The 18,908-nt window shown below is 44.2% G+C and overlaps 1 protein-coding gene across 1 annotated transcript in view; it reads right to left on the minus strand.

Moving 5' to 3' along the window:
- Positions 1 to 18,908, minus strand: part of LOC146020013 (leukemia inhibitory factor receptor-like) — a 52,118-nt gene that overhangs the window by 24,230 nt on the left and 8,980 nt on the right. Inside the window, exons 3-7 of the mRNA XM_083152758.1 lie at positions 9,552 to 9,681; positions 8,646 to 8,809; positions 4,998 to 5,116; positions 2,927 to 3,062; positions 1,412 to 1,491 (exon numbers count right to left, since the gene is read on the minus strand). Of these exons, the coding sequence (XP_083008884.1) occupies positions 1,412 to 1,491; positions 2,927 to 3,062; positions 4,998 to 5,116; positions 8,646 to 8,809; positions 9,552 to 9,681 (629 nt within the window). The remainder of the gene's footprint in view (positions 1 to 1,411; positions 1,492 to 2,926; positions 3,063 to 4,997; positions 5,117 to 8,645; positions 8,810 to 9,551; positions 9,682 to 18,908) is intronic.

Below are 18,908 nucleotides of genomic sequence, written 5' to 3' on the forward strand. Positions count from 1 at the left end.
TTGGCTGATGCTTTAGTCCAGGTCTGGGAGGAGATCCCTCAGGTAACCATCCGCCACCTCATCAGGAGCATGCCCAGGCGTTGTAGGGAGGTCATACAGGCACGTGGAGGCCACACACACTACTGAGTCTCATTTTGACTTGTTTTTAAGGACATTACATCAAAGTTGGATCAGCCTGTAGTCACACACTCTTGACCTCTGATAAGATTTGTGACATAGGCCCTTATTCTGATCTGTGCGGCCGGAGCCGCATACGTTGCTCCGGCCGCACAAACCAATCCCCGCCTACAATACGGATCGCCACGGCCGTCCGTACGCGGACGGCTGGCGATCCGCATGAAAATGGTGGGGCGTACGCCTCCACCATGGTGGGAGCTGCCCCCTGCATTCGATGGTCGGCGACCATCGAAGGCAGGGCCGCACGCTCCACCAGCTCCCGCAAGCTTAGACCACACGGACAATCGTCCGTGTGAAAGCTTGTATGGGGGCGGAGAGCTGAAATCCGGCGATGTCAGCTTTCCGCCCCCATCACTGGCGTCATAGCCTCATTACCATGCATACGCCCCGCGTTTGCATGGGAACGCCCATGAAACGCTGGGCGTATGCATAGGGTAATGAGGCTATTAAGCCCCTCACGCCCCTATACGCCCCCTTTGCGGTGTATACATTTTTTGTGCGGCGATTTCGCCTGCACATGCGCAGAGTGACCTCTGCGCATGTGCAGAGTGAAAACATCGGCGGTACGGCCGCACGCGGGCCGTACCGCCGAGATCAGAATAAGGGCCATAGTGTAAGAAGTTTCTCTTAATTACATTTCTTTTAAACTCTGTCAGTGTTTTCTTCACAGACTTCCTTATTTGAATGCATTTTGTTAAGGCAGATGTGCAGCATGGATAGATGCATCTATGTGATTCATATCTCATGGGAAAGAGGCCATCCGGCAGTGTTGGGTATTAGAGCAAATCTAGACGTACTCTTCGGCTGCCTAGAGGGGGAAACCCTTTGATGGTGAGTGATTATGAATGGTTTTCCCCCTGTGTCACAGCTGGGAACATGGATTAGTTCTTTGGGTAAGCCGTGCCGGGATTGGTTCAGGGGAATAGCGTAGCAGCAGGAAGTAGTGAGCTGCGGCGCAGTGTCCAGTGTAACTGCACAAGGCAGTAGTTTTGCGACAGTTGTGTTTTCGGATAAATGCATCAAAGGAACCTTTTAGAACCTTTAAGAGTCACAAAGGGAAGATGGGTCTTTATTTAGCTTTAAGTAAATATTCTATAGACTGGTAGACATGTCTGTAATAACACCATTTGTCAAATGAAAACAACGGTTTCACACACACATATATATATATATATATATATATATCAGTTGAACCTGAAAGCAGTTTGCCATTTTCTACATGAAATGTAATTACCTTCCACTCAACAGTAACGAGCTGTTTGCCAGGTGATGATTTCTTAGTGGTAACAAAAATATCAGGCGCTCCAGTTAATTCTGAAATCGATAAATAAATCACAAAGATTAGGAGACACATCTGCTCTCATTGGCCCTTATTCAGATCTGATCGCAGTACAAATTTGTTTGGAAAATGGGCAAAACCATGTGCACTGCAGGTGGGGCAGATGTAACATGTGCAGAGAGAGTTAGATTTGGGTGGGGTGTGTTGAAACTGAAATCTAAATTGCAGTGTAAAAATAATGCAGCCAGTATTTACCCTACACAGAAACAAAATAACTCACACAAATCTAACTCTCTCTGCACTTGTTACATCTGCCCCACCTGCAGTGCACATGGTTTTGCCCATTTTCCAAACAAATTTGTACTGCGATCAGATCTGAATAAAGGCTACTGTCACAACACCATTGTCTAAAATAAGACTTTATAGATAACTGGTGTAACCCCCATGGCCTGGACACAATACGGAGGAAGAGTGCGACTGTGTGTCTGTGCAATAAATGTAAACCATTTCCTGCAAGTTACATTAAAGCCCCCATTCAGCATCTCCTGTACATATTTGTATCCATATTATGGCTAGCAAAATTCACAATTTCTATCCTAAAGAACTCAACCCAAAACCTAGGCCCTTATTCAGATCTAAGCGGTAACGGCCGCTTGCGGCCGTTCCGCCGATGGTGTCGCTCTGCGCATGTGCAGAGGTCACTCTGCGCATGTGCAGGCGAAATCGCCGCACATTTTTTTTGACCGGCGCAAAGGGGGTGGATAGGGGCGTGAGGGGCTACTAAGCCTCATTTCCCTATGCATACGCCCCGCGTTTCATGGGCGTTCCCATGCAAACGCGGGGCGTATGCATGGTAATGAGGCCGTGACGCGTGGGTACAGGGCGGGCATCTGACATCGCCGGATGTCAGCTGCCCGCCCCCATACAAGATTTCACACGGACAAGTGTCCGTGTGGTCTTGTGTTGCGGGACCTGGTGGAGCGTGCGGCCCTGCATTCGATGTTCGGCGACCATCGAATGCAGGGGCTGCTCCCACCATGGAGGAGGCGTATCCCCGTACACATTCATGCGGATCGCCACATGTCCGCGTACGGACGGCCGTGGCGATCCGTATGGAAGGCGGGGATTCGCCTGGTGCGGTCAGAGCCGCATATGCGGCTCCGGCCGCACCGATCAGAATAAAGGCCCTAGTTCTGTATCATGCTTACCAACACTATATAAAGCTGAACTACAGCTACTGTTCCGTCCAGCCATGGCCCAGCAGTCACTGTGGTCTGCCTAGGGCGGACAGGATGTTGTAACATCCCATTGTCACAGCTCAGTGGGGCCATAAGGAGACGTGCGGAACCATAGGAAAACACTACAGGTTAGATTCACATAGCGAAGTCAATGTTACGGGTAACAGCCAGCTATTGATAAGAACATCGGAGTTTGTCAATGGATATAATATAAAGAGATTAGCAGACTCACCATGAGGTATTTTCGACTCTTCTTCCCATCGGCAGTGAAAACATAATGCATGTAAACATCTTTGCTGGACTACATATGATGTCGGCACCAATGTTTCCAGCAGTGGCACAGTGGCCGACATGTTTGTTACATTAATCTATGGTAGAAATGGTAATATCACTTTGGGAAAATGTAACAGTCACACAAAATGACTATATTGTTAGTAACTGGCCACCATCAGCCAATGTCTATTGCTGCCAGTACTGCGCTTCCCTCAAACATTATGTTGCTCTAATTCCAATGGTCCGGTCAGTGATAAGGGCCACTAACTGCACCACGCTTGTTATATATGTCCCCTCCCCCAGAGAGAAAGGAACTAGCGCTGCCTGAGGACCTCTATAATTAACTGAAGCTGATCTACAAAGAGGAACATCAGATATGACTCTAAGGAAACCCATGCCACCCCAAATAGGTAATGTGTGCAGTTCAGATGAGAATGGTGGGTGCTGGGAATAGATCAAAGAAGTACAGTAGCTACTGTACCAATAGAGCAGTGGATTTTTTGTCATGAATTCATAAAAAGGAGATGGGACAGTACCAGCAGGGGGGCTGTAGAACAGTCCAAAATACAAATAGGGGAGTCACACCCACTGACAGTGAATCAGTTTAGAATGGCACCATTGTTGCGGTCTAACTATTTGAATTTTGAACTGTGCTGAGCAACCCCCCCCCCTCCCCCTCCATATCCCCCCTTCTGAAGCCACCACTGGACAGAACTAGAATTAAGAGGATGGACATATGCTTGGGAGGCTCACCAAGTGCATCATAATTCTGGTTTGCTTGGTAAGTTGTGAAGCTCGCAGCTTACTGAGCGCCAGAGATGCTACCCGCCCCCTCACCGCTGCTGCTGATTCCCCTAATTAACATGCGAGGGGATGTGTAACAAGGACACATCTCCTGTCTCCGCTGCAGGAGAAATCATTTGTGAGTGCGGGATGAAGACAGGGCGGGATAAAGATGGGGCCCATTCCCGACAGGCATTGTCCTGCCCGGGTTTTGGTTGTCGGTAATATGACTGCTTATCCTAGATGCCAGATGCGGCTAGATGTACGGAATAAAGCAGTGCTGGTACTAGATGCCATATTAGGCTGAATGAGTGCCTCTGTCTCCTACTGTACCTCTCTATGTCCCCTCCCCATATGTACCACTGCCCCCTGCATCACCGAGCATGCTTTTGCCTCCCCTCATGAGTGCCATTGTCCCCCTCATGAGTGCTGTTCTGTCTCGTACCTCCCCATATGCACCTTTCAGCTCTCCTCCCTATGTGTACCTCTGCTTCTTGCCTCACCAAGTGTACATCAGACCCCCATCCCCTTGAGTGTCTCTGACTTCTACCTCCCCATGTGCATATCATTCTATTCCCTGAAGTACCAATGCCTCCTGCTTCACCAAACATACCTCTACCCCCTCCCCATGAGTGCCTCTGTACCCCCTCCCCATGAGTGCCTCTGACATCTACCTCCCTATGTGCACCTATCATTTCCCCTCCCCAAACATACCTCTGCCTCCTGCTGCAGCAAGCATGCCTCTGCCCCCTCCCTATGAGTGCCTCCGACCCATCTCCACATAAGTGCTTCCGCCTCTGATCTCCCGATGTGCACCCATCATCTCTAATACCCATGTGTTCCCCTAACCCCTCTGCCTATCTGTAACTCTGGGCAGCCACCATCCTGTGCCTTTGCCCCCTCCCCAAGGCTGGTGGCTTCTGACCAGAAGTAGCACGGAGATTACTCTATGATAAAAGGAAGCTGAGCAATGAGGATTTTTGTGAAACAAGTAAAAGAAAAAAAAAATGTCCGTCCAAGCGAGGGGACAATCAAAGGGGACACGAAATAAATGGCCGGCCAGTGTGAGCGTATACATCCATGGTAAATGCATCTGTTGTGGTGTCATTACGTAGGATGCTCTTTAATTATATTTAAATATTGTATTACCAGTATGTGCAATGGAAAGTGGGTATAGGTTGTAGCATGACCAGTTATCACACAAAGCATGAGGAATGTTATTTCTTGTTCTGAGCATCATTACTTACAGTGTGCCATTGAGTTAGGTCAATCTGGCGATATCTCACTTGTCCGATGCCACCCAGCTGAAGTCTTATCTCACGGGATGACTGAACGGAATGCCGGATACTCGGAGCATCACATTTCACTGCAATAAAAAGGTGTCTGTAAAATATCTCTTCTCCTTCCAGTGAACCCTGACCATGACCTAACCCACTCTTATGATACAGCTAACCATTGTTACCTTTGTTTGGCAGCAGTATACTTCAGTGAAATCGATGGCGATCGCAGGAATGTTATTGGCGGGTATTTCCTATTTATCAAGGATGCTGGGTTTGGTTGATGTGACCAAGGCCCTCATTCTGGTTTACTCAATAAGCTTCAAAGCTTGCAGCTTACAGAGAGCCCGACCTGGCAAATACACGCCCCTCCCCCCCAACTGCCGCTGCATCCCCCAGCAACCATGCAAGGGGATGTGTTATCCCCTTGCGTGTCCCGCCACAGCAGAAATCATTGGACCATCAAATGATTTCTCATGGACTCGCAAATATTAATAAGTGGAGACTGACTTATATTTGCGTGTGACCAGACGAAGACAGGACGGGCAGCTGAGTCATGTGACGTCAGCTGCCCACCCCGGAACACTGCATCATATCCTCATTTACATGGGAAGGCCCAGCGTTTGCATGGGGACCCCCATGAAACACTGGGCATTCCCATGTCCTGCTGTAGCCACCCCCCCCCCCCCCCCCTCCTTCCCCCTATGTGAGCACCACTCTGACTGTGCAGGTCGGCAAGGTGCCCGCAGAGAAGGCCTGCACATGCGTATATAACAATGATGGTCTGCTATTGCGGCAGATCTTGGTTGTGTTGCCCAGTGTCTGTTCCTCCCCCTAAGAGTACATTCTGTTTTGAATGGCTTTTCTGGTGGCATTTCATGGGGTTTGTGAGTTGGGGAGATTGCTACGCCTTCCAGAACAGCTGTGTCTTCATTGCTTTCGTCACATGTTTTCATGCAGGAAGACACGGTGCTGTGCAAGGCGCAGCGCTCCAAAACCGACCAGTTACGTTACGTAGGGGGCATTGGGTTTCGATGTGTTCTTTGGTTTTGTCTGTGGCTCATCTGAGGCTCCATTTGTGTATTTTTACTTCTAATATTTAGGTAAAATAGGCCACAATAAATAATAAGTAAAAAATACGTATATAAGTAATCCCTTATTTATAAGGTGTCAGCTATCCCCTAAGAGCAGGGCCGAAACTAGGGTTTCTGGTGCCCGGGGCAAGACATTCATTTAGTGCCCCCCCCCACATTATAGCACACACCGTAATGCCCAGTACACATTACAGCACACACCGTTATGCCCAGTACACATTCCAGCACACACCGTAATGCCCAGAGCACATTACACCACAAACCGTAATGCCCCCCCAGTACACATTATAAGCAATAGTTAATTGCTGCTGCCACTGGATAGAACACTGTCCCTGAATGATACACAATATGCCACACACTGCAATGTCCAATATGTCACAAACATACCTCCCAACACTGGAGGCAGAGGAGAGGAGGCAGAGTAGAGGAGACATCTGCGCGTGCCGAAGGCACGCGCCCAAAATTAGAGCGTTCATCTACTACCGTGGTACTCCTGCGAGGCTACATCCCCCATTTTTTCCGCTATTAGGGCATGGTCAGCTCTCTAAGAGCTGTAGCCACATGGGGTGCGGCCATGGAAAATGGAGGTGTGATACACATATGCCCACAATAGTGCAGTGCCAGATACACATGACCCCAAAAGTGCAGTCCGTGATGCCCAATATACATGACCCCAAAAGTGCAGTCCGTGATGCCCAATATACCTATGCCGCATACTGTGATGCCCATTATAAATATGATCCGCACCGTGATGCTCCATTATACATATGCCCCACACCTGGATGCTCATTATACATATGCCACACACATGATGTCCATTATACATATGCCCCACAACGTGATGCTCCATTATACATATGCCGCACACCGTGATGCCCATTATACATATGACGCACACTGTGATGCCCATTATACATGACGCACACCGTGATGCCCATTATACATGACACACACCGTGATGCTCCATTATACATATGCCACACACCGTGATGCTCCATTATACATATGCCACACACATGATGTCCATTATACATATGCCGCACACCGTGATGCTCCATTATACATATGCCGCACACCGTGATGCCCATTATACATATGACGCACACCGTGAAGCTCCATTATACATATGCCACACACCGTGATGCTCCATTATACATATGCCGCATACTGTGATGCTTCATTAATCATATGCCCCACACCGTGATGCTCCATTATACATATGCCGCACACCGTGATGCCCATTATACATATGCAGCACACTGTGATGCTCCATTATACATATGCCACACACCATGATGCTTCATTATACATATGCCACACACCGTGATACTCATTATACATATGCCCCACACCGTGATGCTCCATTACACATATGTCACACACCGTGATGCCCATTATACATATGCCGCACATCGTGATGCCCATTATACATATGACGCACACTGTGATACCCATTATACATGACACACACCGTGATGCTCCATTAAACTTATGCCACACACATGATGCCCATTATACATATATTATGCCCCACAGCGTGATGCTCCATTAAACATATATGTCACACACATGATGCCCATTATACATATGCGACACACCTTGATGCTCCTTAATAATGAGCATCAAGGTGTGGGGCATATGTATAATGGGCATCATGTGTGTGGCATATGACATGTTTAATGACTCATTAAACTTTAATGAGTCATTAAACATTTGCCACAGTGCACACATGATATCCATTATACATCAGTAGGTATGCAGGCTGGAGTCAGACACAGTTTAAAAATGAAACATCGATTACCAGATGCAGGGAGATGATTGGGAGGAGCAGCGGTGTTGACGGCATGTCATGAGGCATGAGGGAAGGAGGAGGAATAAAGCGCGATTTCTAGCGCTGGGGATGGGAAGGCAAGTGCTGCTGTGTGCTGTTCCCTCACTTGGCGGCAGGAGGTCAGATAGTGACCTCCTGCCTCTCCGCCGTCGGGAAGCGCTTCATCGCTTGGCGGCAGGAGGTCACTATTTGACTTTACCGTAAAGTAAGCACCGAGCCACTGAGCACCCGGCGAGCTACCCGTCGCTCGCAAGCGACGGGGTAGCTAACAGAAACAGTTACAATACGGTGGCCCAGCAGCGGGACTCGGGCTACATCAGTCCCCGAAACCCCGCTGGCTGTCTCCCGGACCTGACAGCGCCCCCCCCCCCCTCCAGTGCCCGGTGCGCGTGACCCCCCAGCCCCCCCCTAGTTACGGCCCTGCTAAGAGGCTAAGGTAAAAAATGTGTATAACAAAGGATAGGGGTTCAGCGACCAACAATGCTACATACTTGCTAGATGCTAGACTATAATAATTGAAAATAAATATATTTTAAGAAGTTTTAGTAAATTTACCCCTTTCTTTCCACTGGGAACACCAGGATAAATAACCTGCCCCAATATTGTCACAACCTTTATGTACAGTAGGAAGATCATGAAGGGAGATCTGCAATCAACACAATGAACCATGAACGACGACACTGACAGACTAACCTTCAGGTAAAATATAGAAATTACTTGTTTTCACGCACTGCAGCGCAGAAATCTGGTGTGATACCCAAATGGTTGTCATTATATCTGGCTCCAACGTCTCCATCCCAAGGCTCACAGACAGGTTATTTATATCAACTACAAATTCTTCACAATCCAATTCAGGCCTTCAATATAGAAAACAAAATATGAACTTGCTTATTTAGGTTGTGCAATATAATTCAGATGTATGCTTTTTACATAAACCAAAATGCATGCCTTCATTTCTAAATTGCCGCTTTAAAAAACGAAGAAGCCTCTCCCAAAATCTCTCACTTTGTAATTCTCACACCCTATTACATTTGGCCCTATGTTTTTTCACTCAAAAATGGCAAGATTTTTTTGGGGATAATTTAATCCCCCCCCCCCCCCTTAGGGCTTCTTAATGTCCATCTCACACTGGGGTAGATGTATGTAGACTGTTTTTTTCAGCACAGAGGGGTAGATGTGTGAAGCAGTGATAAGGGAGAAGTGATAAAGTGCCTGGTACTTTATCACCGGCCAATCAGCTCCTGACTGTTGAGTTACAGGCTGGGTTTAAAAGGGGACAGTTAGAAGCAGATTAGCCGGTGATAACGTACCATGCACTTTATCACTTCTCCTCCCTTATCACTGTTTCATACATCTACCCCACTGTGCTGAAACAACAGTTTGAAAAGCAGATATATGAAAAATTTATTGAGGTGCAAGTTATATTTCACAGGTGATGTTGCTATGGGCAACCAATCAGAATCTACTTATTTATTTGTCACCTTCTAGAAGATAATAGGAAGATCTGATTGGATGCCCATAGCATAGCAACATCCCATCTGAAATAAAACTAGCATCTTAGTCAATTTCCCCCATTATGTCCATTTTCGATGAACTTACCACATCTGATGTAGCTTGTACTCTGTGCTGTGCAGAGATAAAGACGGATATGGCAGCCAAGAGCAATGTACGTGTAGTAAGTCTCCGTCTGAGTTGATATCTGACTTACAAAAGATGACATCATGCCAGTCTATATTTGGAGACATGTACGTGTGAGTGGTATTTACAAACTTTAGCACAGGTATGAACAATTATTTTTCTACAGTCTATGGGGCAGATGTACTAAGCCTTGGAGAGAAATAAAACAACGATCAAGTACCAGCCATTCAGCTCCTAACTGTAACTTTTCAACCATAGCAGTTAAGAACTGATTGCCCGATACTTTGGGGGTTATACTGGTTCACTCCTTCTGGCAAATTCCTTCTTAATTGATAAAACCATGTGCACTGCAGGTGGGGCAGATGTAAAATGTGCAGATAGAATTAGATTTGGGTGAGTTATTTTGTTTCTGTGCAGGGTAAATACTGACTGCTTTATTTTTACACTGCAATATAGATCTAACTTTGAAGTAAAACCCCGCCCAAATCTTATTCTCTCTGCACAAGTAACTTCTGCCCCACCTGCAGTCCACATGGTTTTGTCCATCTAAGAAGGAATTTGCCAGAAGGAGTGAACCAGAATAAACCCCTTTATCTCTTCCACTTTATCACATTCCCCCAGTATCCTATTTTGGACAGAGGAATGCCCAGGCAGCCCATTTTAGGGCTGTCCCTTACATATATACAAGTACATATTTTTTTAATTATACAAGTTATTCCCTCCCCTCCTCCCTCATAACCTGACCGCAGTGTCAGCCTATTTTTAGAAGGATCTTTTAATTCAAGTATAAGGCTGGTGCACATTCACACTGATCATGTGAAAGATATAAAACCAAGTGTACATCTATGGGCAGTAGAACTCAGCATACAGATGAATGCATGTATTTCCCCCTACATGCAATGCACAATCTATTAGGGCCTATTTGTATCCAAGTCCGCATTGAGCCCAGTGAGTCTAGCAGTATAGATGGCCAGGGAGACTGTATAGTAGTGTTCAGGCATTTTCTGATACCCGATAGAAATAAAAGGTTACATGTAAAAATAGCATAGTACAACATCCTGGCTCTGCCAGCGCAGTCAGTCTTAACAGGAAGACAGAACGGCACGACTTGCTTGATAGATTGTTTAGTTCTATCTCTGGAAACTATTTTAAATACAACGAAAGCCATTTAGGTGTGTAAATAATGTCACAATAAGAGCAGGGTTGCCGACCCTCCCGGAATTTCCGGGAGTCTCCCGAAAATCGGGTCCCCCTCCCGGTACCCCGGAAGGGTGGGCAACCCTCCCGGATTCAGGGGGGACCCCCGCTGTCCCCTGGATCACGGCATTAAAATGCCACAATCCTCGGGTCTCAGAGGAGGGGGCGGAGCTAAAATGACACAATCGTGTCATTTTAGCCCCGCCCCCTCCACGGAGATCCATGACTGCGCTGGTTTACCATCATGGGGGCGCGGGCTTAGTGATGTCACGCTCAAGCCCCGCCCCCTGAGCGGCTACTGAAACACTCCTCTCCGGGCTTCTCCCGGAGAGGAGAATAATAAAGTCGGCAACCCTGAATAAGAGGCTGGAACCTCTAGCAACCAATGAGACATTTGCTTAAAGTTACAGAAAGCTGTATTCATAGACAGTATCAATAAGGTCTGGGGATAAAAAACAATACTTGTGCTGGCAGTGCCATCTTTCCAGAAAGATAAGACACTGTCAGCCAGATGCACTAAGATTCAAAAGTGATAAAATGGAGAGTGATAAAAAGCCAGCCAATCAGATCCTACCTGCCATGTCACAGGCTGTGTTTGAAAAATATCAGGCAGGAGCTGATTGGCTGGCTGTTTATCACTCTCCATTTTATCACTTTTGAAGCTTAATATATCTGGCCCTGTATCTGCCAAGGACACTTTTTATGCACATATTATGGTTATACTGACAGAAAGCAATGACCATTCTGTGTGCTATAGTAAAGCTGGATATGCACTAAGCAATGTGCCCAGAGACATTGTGAGCAACGGGATCCGGGGGGAAACGGCATCGGCAAGTTACACTTGCCGATGCCAGAAGGGCTGACAAAAGGATGTAATTGACAATGCGCGAGAGTGCGCATTGCCCGTGGCATAATGGGCAAAAACTAGGGCGTGTCCATGTCGACATGTGTCAACATTTTTCTGATGTCCACCAATTGCACACGTCGACAATGTTAAAATGCATGTCGATCTTTTTCACGTGTCCTTCTGCCTGTCGACCAAAAGCGGTTGACCTTATGCTAGTCAACCTTACGATCCCCACCCCACACTAGTTGCATACCTCACATTTTATACATGTAATCAATCAACTCTCTGCAATGAACTATGTACCTCTCTTGTAGAGGGTCCTCAGAGAACTACAGGTTCGGCATTTACAGGAATATCCTTAAATGCTGTTCCTTACCTTGCTAGTAAGGGTCCCCTCCAAGTTCCTTTGGACAAGTCGGACTGATCTGATCTGATCTCAGTACAAATTTGTTCTCAAAATGGGCAAAACCACATGCACTGCAGGTGGGGCAGATGTAACATGTGCAGAGAGAGTTAGATTTGTGTGAGTTATTTTGTTTCTGTGCAGGGTAAATACTGGTTGCATTATTTTTACACTGCAATTTAGATTTCAGTTTGAACACACCCCACCCAAATCTAACTCTCTCTGCACATGTTACATCTGCCCCACCTGCAGTGCACACGGTTTTGTCCATTTTGAGAACAAACTTGTACTGCGATCAGATTAGTGAAGCGCTATATGTTGTAATCGCTCCTATTGTCACTTTGGTTGTTACATTTATTGCTCTGTTATGACAAAAATTGCTCTATAAAATGAGGTGTAATATGTTGGGATTTTATTTGATGACGATAACGATGATATTTTCAGAATAATTGTGTATTTTTTTTTATGTATTTTGCAATAATACTTATTGTAATCTGATTCATTTCTAATCTCATGTTGATGCAATATTGATACCAGTTGTTAAATAAAATATATTCTTCCAATGCTTCCAGAATAAATGACCGATTTATAAAATATTTGTTCCATTTATAAAAAAGACAGATCAAAACTGATGCATGTAATTAATCTTTTACATCATAAACACTCCCTGCATAAATGAATGTAGATATGGAGGAATTGCAGTGTGGTTTTATAATCTGGTAGTCAGTTGTCACTTATAAATATAGGTGTGGACCGCGCTCTATGTGTTGGCAGCTCCGCTATTTATTTATGACAATATGGAATGGAAGTATCGGAGCGCTCTGTGTGTTTAATAATTAGGAATAAAATGTACGAGTGGACACCTGTAAAAAAAATTGTAGGTTAAAAGGTTGGATATTCCAATGTTTACACTATTTTAGTGAAAAGGTGGAGTTGCCCGTGTCCCTGTCTAACCCTATCTAGAGCCGGCGGTGCAGCACGGCGGCTGCGGTGTTAGCCGCGGCTTTGATTACCTTCTCCCGTATGGCAGCGGGGGAGCAGCTGTCGGGTCCTGTTCTTCGCCGGCGTCCCGGCACGGCTTCCGAGTTCTTCTTGCTGCTGGGTACTTGGATGTGGTGAGGCAGGTGGGCTGTGAATCTGCTCCAACGCGTTTCATACCGCAAGGGCACTTTTTCAAGGATGCAGTGTTTTAAAAAGTCCGCTTTTTTATTCTAAACTTTATTGATAAAACAGGAAGTTGATGGACGGATGTGTCGTCCTCTTTTGGTGGGAACCTCATGGGTTCTGATCTTCAAGGTGCCACTCGTATTTTTGTGTGAAAAGCAGAAGATTTATATGAAGTGAATAAAAGTGTTTAAAATTAATAAAAAAAGGCATTTAATTCTATATCTATGTTTAAACCACGTGGGTGGAGGGTTTTTAGTTCGAAGATCCATCGCATTTAATTTTTTTAGTAAATCTTTAATAACGATGTCTCCTCCTCTCCAGTTTTTGTGGATTTTTTGTATCACAGTGAATTTTAATTCTGTAGGATCTTTATTATGTTTTTCTAGGAAGTGGTTGGAAACACTGTGGGTTGTTAAACCTCTTCTTATGTTATATATGTGTTCCGCTATCCTTATTTTTGTTTTTCTTTTTGTCTGGCCGATGTATTGAAGTTGACAGGGGCATTCTAGGAGGTATATGACACCCTCTGTTTCACAGCTGACTTAAACTCTGATGTTATAGTCTTTACCCGTGATGTTTGATTTGAAACTTTTTACTGATTTGGTGCTGGTAGATTTTAATTTGCAACCTTTGCAGTTACCACACTGGTGGAAGCCTCCATTGGTTTTCTGTGTTCTTGTCTGGTTTCTGTGTTCTTGTTGTTGGTACATAGCTTGAAGTGATTTCTTGTTTTAGGTTTTTGCTTTTTTGTATATTATCCTGGGTCTGTCTGTTATGATGGTTTTTAGTGCTTCATCCAATTGAAGGATGTGCCAGTTTTTTCTTAACATATTTTCTATCTGTCTTGAGTTGCTGTTATACTGTGTGATGAAAGCTGTTGTTTGAAATTTGTCAGTGTTTTCTTTGTTTTTATATTTTAATAAGTCTTCTCTTCTTATGTTGATGACTGTGGTGTTCTGTTTCTGCAGTTGTTTTTCTTTGTATCCTTTCGCTTGAAAGTTACATAACATTTCCTTGCTTTGTTGTTCGAATATTTCTTGTTCAGTGCAGATTCTTTTCAACCTTCGGAGTTGTCCCCCGGGTATATTGTTTATCCATTTGATGTGGTGATTGCTGGATGCAGGAAGCATGTTATTACCTGAGACTTCTTTGATGTGCGTCTTTGTGTTTATGGTATTGTTTTTTATGTAAATTTCAAGGTCTAGGTATATGATTTTGTTCTTACTGTTCGAAGTGGTGAATTCCAAGTTTATATTATTTGAATTCATATATTCAGTGAACCTTCTTAGATTTTCTTCTTCCCCCTCCCAGATAAAGAAGACGTCATCGATGTATCGACGCCAGATGACGAGATGTTCTTTGTATATATTGTTGTTCCAAATGTTGTCGTCCTCCCACTTGGCAACAAATAAATTTGCATAACTTGGGGCGAGGGGTGTCCCCATCGCCGTGCCACACAGCTGCAGGTAGAAGGTATCGTTGTACCAAAAATAGTTGTGAGATAGGATGAACTCGATGTTGGCCATGATGAAATTTATTTGTTCATTGTTGAGATCTGTTTGTTCTGACAAGTAGTGACGGGTGTGATCGCATCCTTTGTCATGTTGGATGCATGTATACAATGACTTCACATCTGCTGTGCAGAGAATGTAATTTTCTTTCCATTGTATTGTTTCCAGTAGTTTCAGGATACCAGTGGTGTCTTGTAAATAACTCTTTTGTTGTGAAACTATTTGTTGGAGAAAGCTGTATGTGTGTATTTTGATAAGTTAGATGTCAATGATTGGAGACCAGATATGATTGGCCTACCAGGCGGGTTTTCAACGTTTTTATGAATCTTCGGCAAAAAATAGAAGGTTGGAATCTTTGGGCTTTTTTGTATCAGAAATTTGTGTTCTTTTTCATTCAATATTCCGATATCAAGTCCTTCCTGAAGATGTTCTGATAATTCTTTGCTGTATTGATTAGTGGAGTCTGATTTTAATGTTTTGTATGTTGTGGTGTCTGAAAGGAGGTTCTCAGCTTCTCTTTCATACATTTCTTTTGACATAATGAGGACTCCTCCCCCCTTATCTGCCGGTTTGATGATGATTGAGTCGTCTGACTTGAGATCTTTTATTGCCTTTTTTTTCTGTTTTTGAGATGTTTCTTTGTATTTTTTGACAATCAAAAAATACAAAGAAACATCTCAAAAACAGAAAAAAAAGGCAATAAAAGATCTCAAGTCAGACGACTCAATCATCATCAAACCGGCTGATAAGGGGGGAGGAGTCGTCATTATGTCAAAAGAAATGTATGAAAGAGAAGCTGAGAACCTCCTTTCAGACACCACAACATACAAAACATTAAAATCAGACCCCACTAATCAATACAGCAAAGAATTATCAGAATATCTTCAGGAAGGACTATATATCGGAATATTGAATGAAAAAGAACACAAATTTCTGATACAAAAGAACCCAAAGATTCCAACCTTCTATTTTTTGCCGAAGATTCATAAAAACGTTGAAAACCCGCCTGGTAGGCCAATCATATCTGGTCTCCAATCATTGACATCTAACTTATCAAAATACACACATACAGCTTTCTCCAACAAATAGTTTCACAACAAAAGAGTTGGTACTTGCTTCCTAGCACGGCCACACCGATCATTATCTTGGGCATCGCAGGTAAAAAAATCGTGTCGGTCGCATCGCATGCGGGCTAAAAAATCGCATGCGTTGCGACCGACGCGATGCCCGCGATTTCCCATAGCGATGCGACCGACACGATTTTGACTTTTTTCAATGCATTTCAATGGGAAATCGCGGGCATCGCGTCGGTCGCATCGCAGACCACTAAAAATTACCCGCGATGCCCGCGATTGTGGCCGTGCTAGGAAACAAGTACCAAAGAGTTATTTACAATACACCACTGGTATCCTGAAACTACTGGAAACAATACAATGGACAGAAAATTACATTCTCTGCACAGCAGATGTGAAGTCATTGTATACATGCATCCAACATGACAAAGGATGCGATCACACCCGTCACTACTTGTCAGAACAAACAGATCTCAACAATGAACAAATAAATTTCATCATGGCCAACATCGAGTTCATCCTATCTCACAACTATTTTTGGTACAACGATACCTTCTACCTGCAGCTGTGTGGCACGGCGATGGGGACACCCCTCGCCCCAAGTTATGCAAATTTATTTGTTGCCAAGTGGGAGGACGACAACATTTGGAACAACAATATATACAAAGAACATCTCGTCATCTGGCGTTGATACATCGATGACGTCTTCTTTATCTGGGAGGGGGAAGAAGAAGATCTAAGAAGGTTCACTGAATATATGAATTCAAATAATATAAACTTGGAATTCACCACTTCGAACAGTAAGAACAAAATCATATACCTAGACCTTGAAATTTACATAAAAAACAATACCATAAACACAAAGACGCACATCAAAGAAGTCTCAAGTAATAACATGCTTCCTGCATCCAGCAATCACCACACCAAATGGATAAACAATATACCCGGGGACAACTCCGAAGGTTTAAAAGAAACTGCACTGAACAAGAAATATTCGAACAACAAAGCAAGGAAATGTTATGTAACTTTCAAGCGAAAGGATACAAAGAAAAACAACTGCAGAAACAGAACACCACAGTCATCAACATAAGAAGAGAAGACTTATTAAAATATAAAAACAAAGAAGACACTGACAAATTTCAAACAACAGCTTTCATCACACAGTATAACAGCAACTCAAGACAGATAGAAAATATGTTAAGAAAAAACTGGCACATCCTTCAATTGGATGAAGCACTAAAAACCATCATAACAGACAGACCCAGGATAATATACAAAAAAGCAAAAACCTAAAACAAGAAATCACTTCAAGCTATGTACCAACAACAAGAACACAGAAACCAGACAAGAACACAGAAAACCAATGGAGGCTTCCACCAGTGTGGTAACTGCAAAGGTTGCAAATTAAAATCTACCAGCACCAAATCAGTAAAAAGTTTCAAATCAAACATCACGGGTAAAGACTATAACATCAGAGTTTAAGTCAGCTGTGAAACAGAGGGTGTCATATACCTCCTAGAATGCCCCTGTCAACTTCAATACATCGGCCAGACAAAAAGAAAAACAAAAATAAGGATAGCGGAACACATATATAACATAAGAAGAGGTTTAACCACCCACAGTGTTTCCAACCACTTCCTAGAAAAACATAATAAAGATCCTACAGAATTAAAATTCACTGTGATACAAAAAATCCACAAAAACTGGAGAGGAGGAGACATCGTTATTAAAGATTTACTAAAAAAATTAAATGCGATGGATCTTCGAACTAAAAACCCTCCACCCACGTGGTTTAAACATAGATATAGAATTAAATGCCTTTTTAAATTCATTTTAAACATTTTTATTCACTTCATATAAATCTTCTGCTTTTCACACAAAAATACGAGTGGCACCTTGAAGATCAGAACCCATGAGGTTCCCACCAAAAGAGGACGACACATCTGTCCATCAACTTCCTGTTTTATCAATAAAGTTTAGAATAAAAAAGCGGACTTTTTAAAACACTGCATCCTTGAAAAAGTGCCCTTGCGGCATGAAACGCGTTGGAGCAGATTCACAGCCCACCTGCCTCACCACATCCAAGTACCCAGCAGCAAGAAGAACTCGGAAGCCGTGCCGGGACGCTGGCGAAGAACGGGACCCGACAGCTGCTCCCCCGCTGACATACGGGAGAAGGTAATCAAAGCCGCAGCTAACACCGCAGCCGCCGTGCTGCACCGCCGGCTCTAGATAGGGTTAGACAGGGACACGGGCAACTCCACCTTTTCACTAAAAGAATGTAAACATTGGAATATCCAACCTTTTAACCTACAAATTTTTTTACATGTGTCCACTCGTACATTTTATTCCTAATTATTAAACACACAGAGCGCTCCGATACTTCCAGTCAGTTGTCACTACCAGAAGTGACGTGGAATACCTTACATTGCGCGATTGTATCGAAACAGCCCAAGGTCTGTGGTGTACTAGGTGGGCCTTCCCAAGTCAAAAGAGGGATTACCATCAATGCTAACTGGGGAGGGAGGTATTAATGCATTTCAGGTGGCCCCCAATAGGGGAATTCAGATAAAACACAAAGGGGGTCATTCAGATGTGATTAACCATGTGACCTCATGTGCAAATTACCAATGTTAACTTTGCACAAGAGCAGGACCTGTGCTGTGCAAGTGTGAATGGGTCATGTGATGTTGGAGCAAGACACCAGCAGACTGTCAGTGATCAACATTCATTGGGTATGGGGGGGGGGGGGGGGGGCGCAGAGGCGTGTTACAGCCATTTAGGGGGAAGAAAAAGGTCATAGGACGGAGATTTCCTGTCCTCTGCAACTGGTGGTTTGCACGATTATTTGCCCCAAGCCACCGATGTTGAACCATAGATGCCTCCTACTGCCTTCTATACAGCACAATCACTGCTGCTTCCAAGTAAGCAGCAGCAAAAGCTACTCTAGTCACTCCTGAATGACCCCAAAAATATATTTATTGCATGTAGTTTTACATTGCATATTGTAGTTACACTACTGACATTTCAGTTTTTTTTCTTTTTTTTTTAACAGAATGCTGCTGAATGTTAGTATAAACAGATTGTGATCTGCAGTGACATCATCAGATAAGCATATAC

The sequence above is a fragment of the Crinia signifera genome, chromosome 1 (genome assembly GCF_055691185.1).
Source record: "Crinia signifera chromosome 1, ASM5569118v1, whole genome shotgun sequence".
Classification (NCBI taxonomy): domain Eukaryota; kingdom Metazoa; phylum Chordata; class Amphibia; order Anura; family Myobatrachidae; genus Crinia; species Crinia signifera.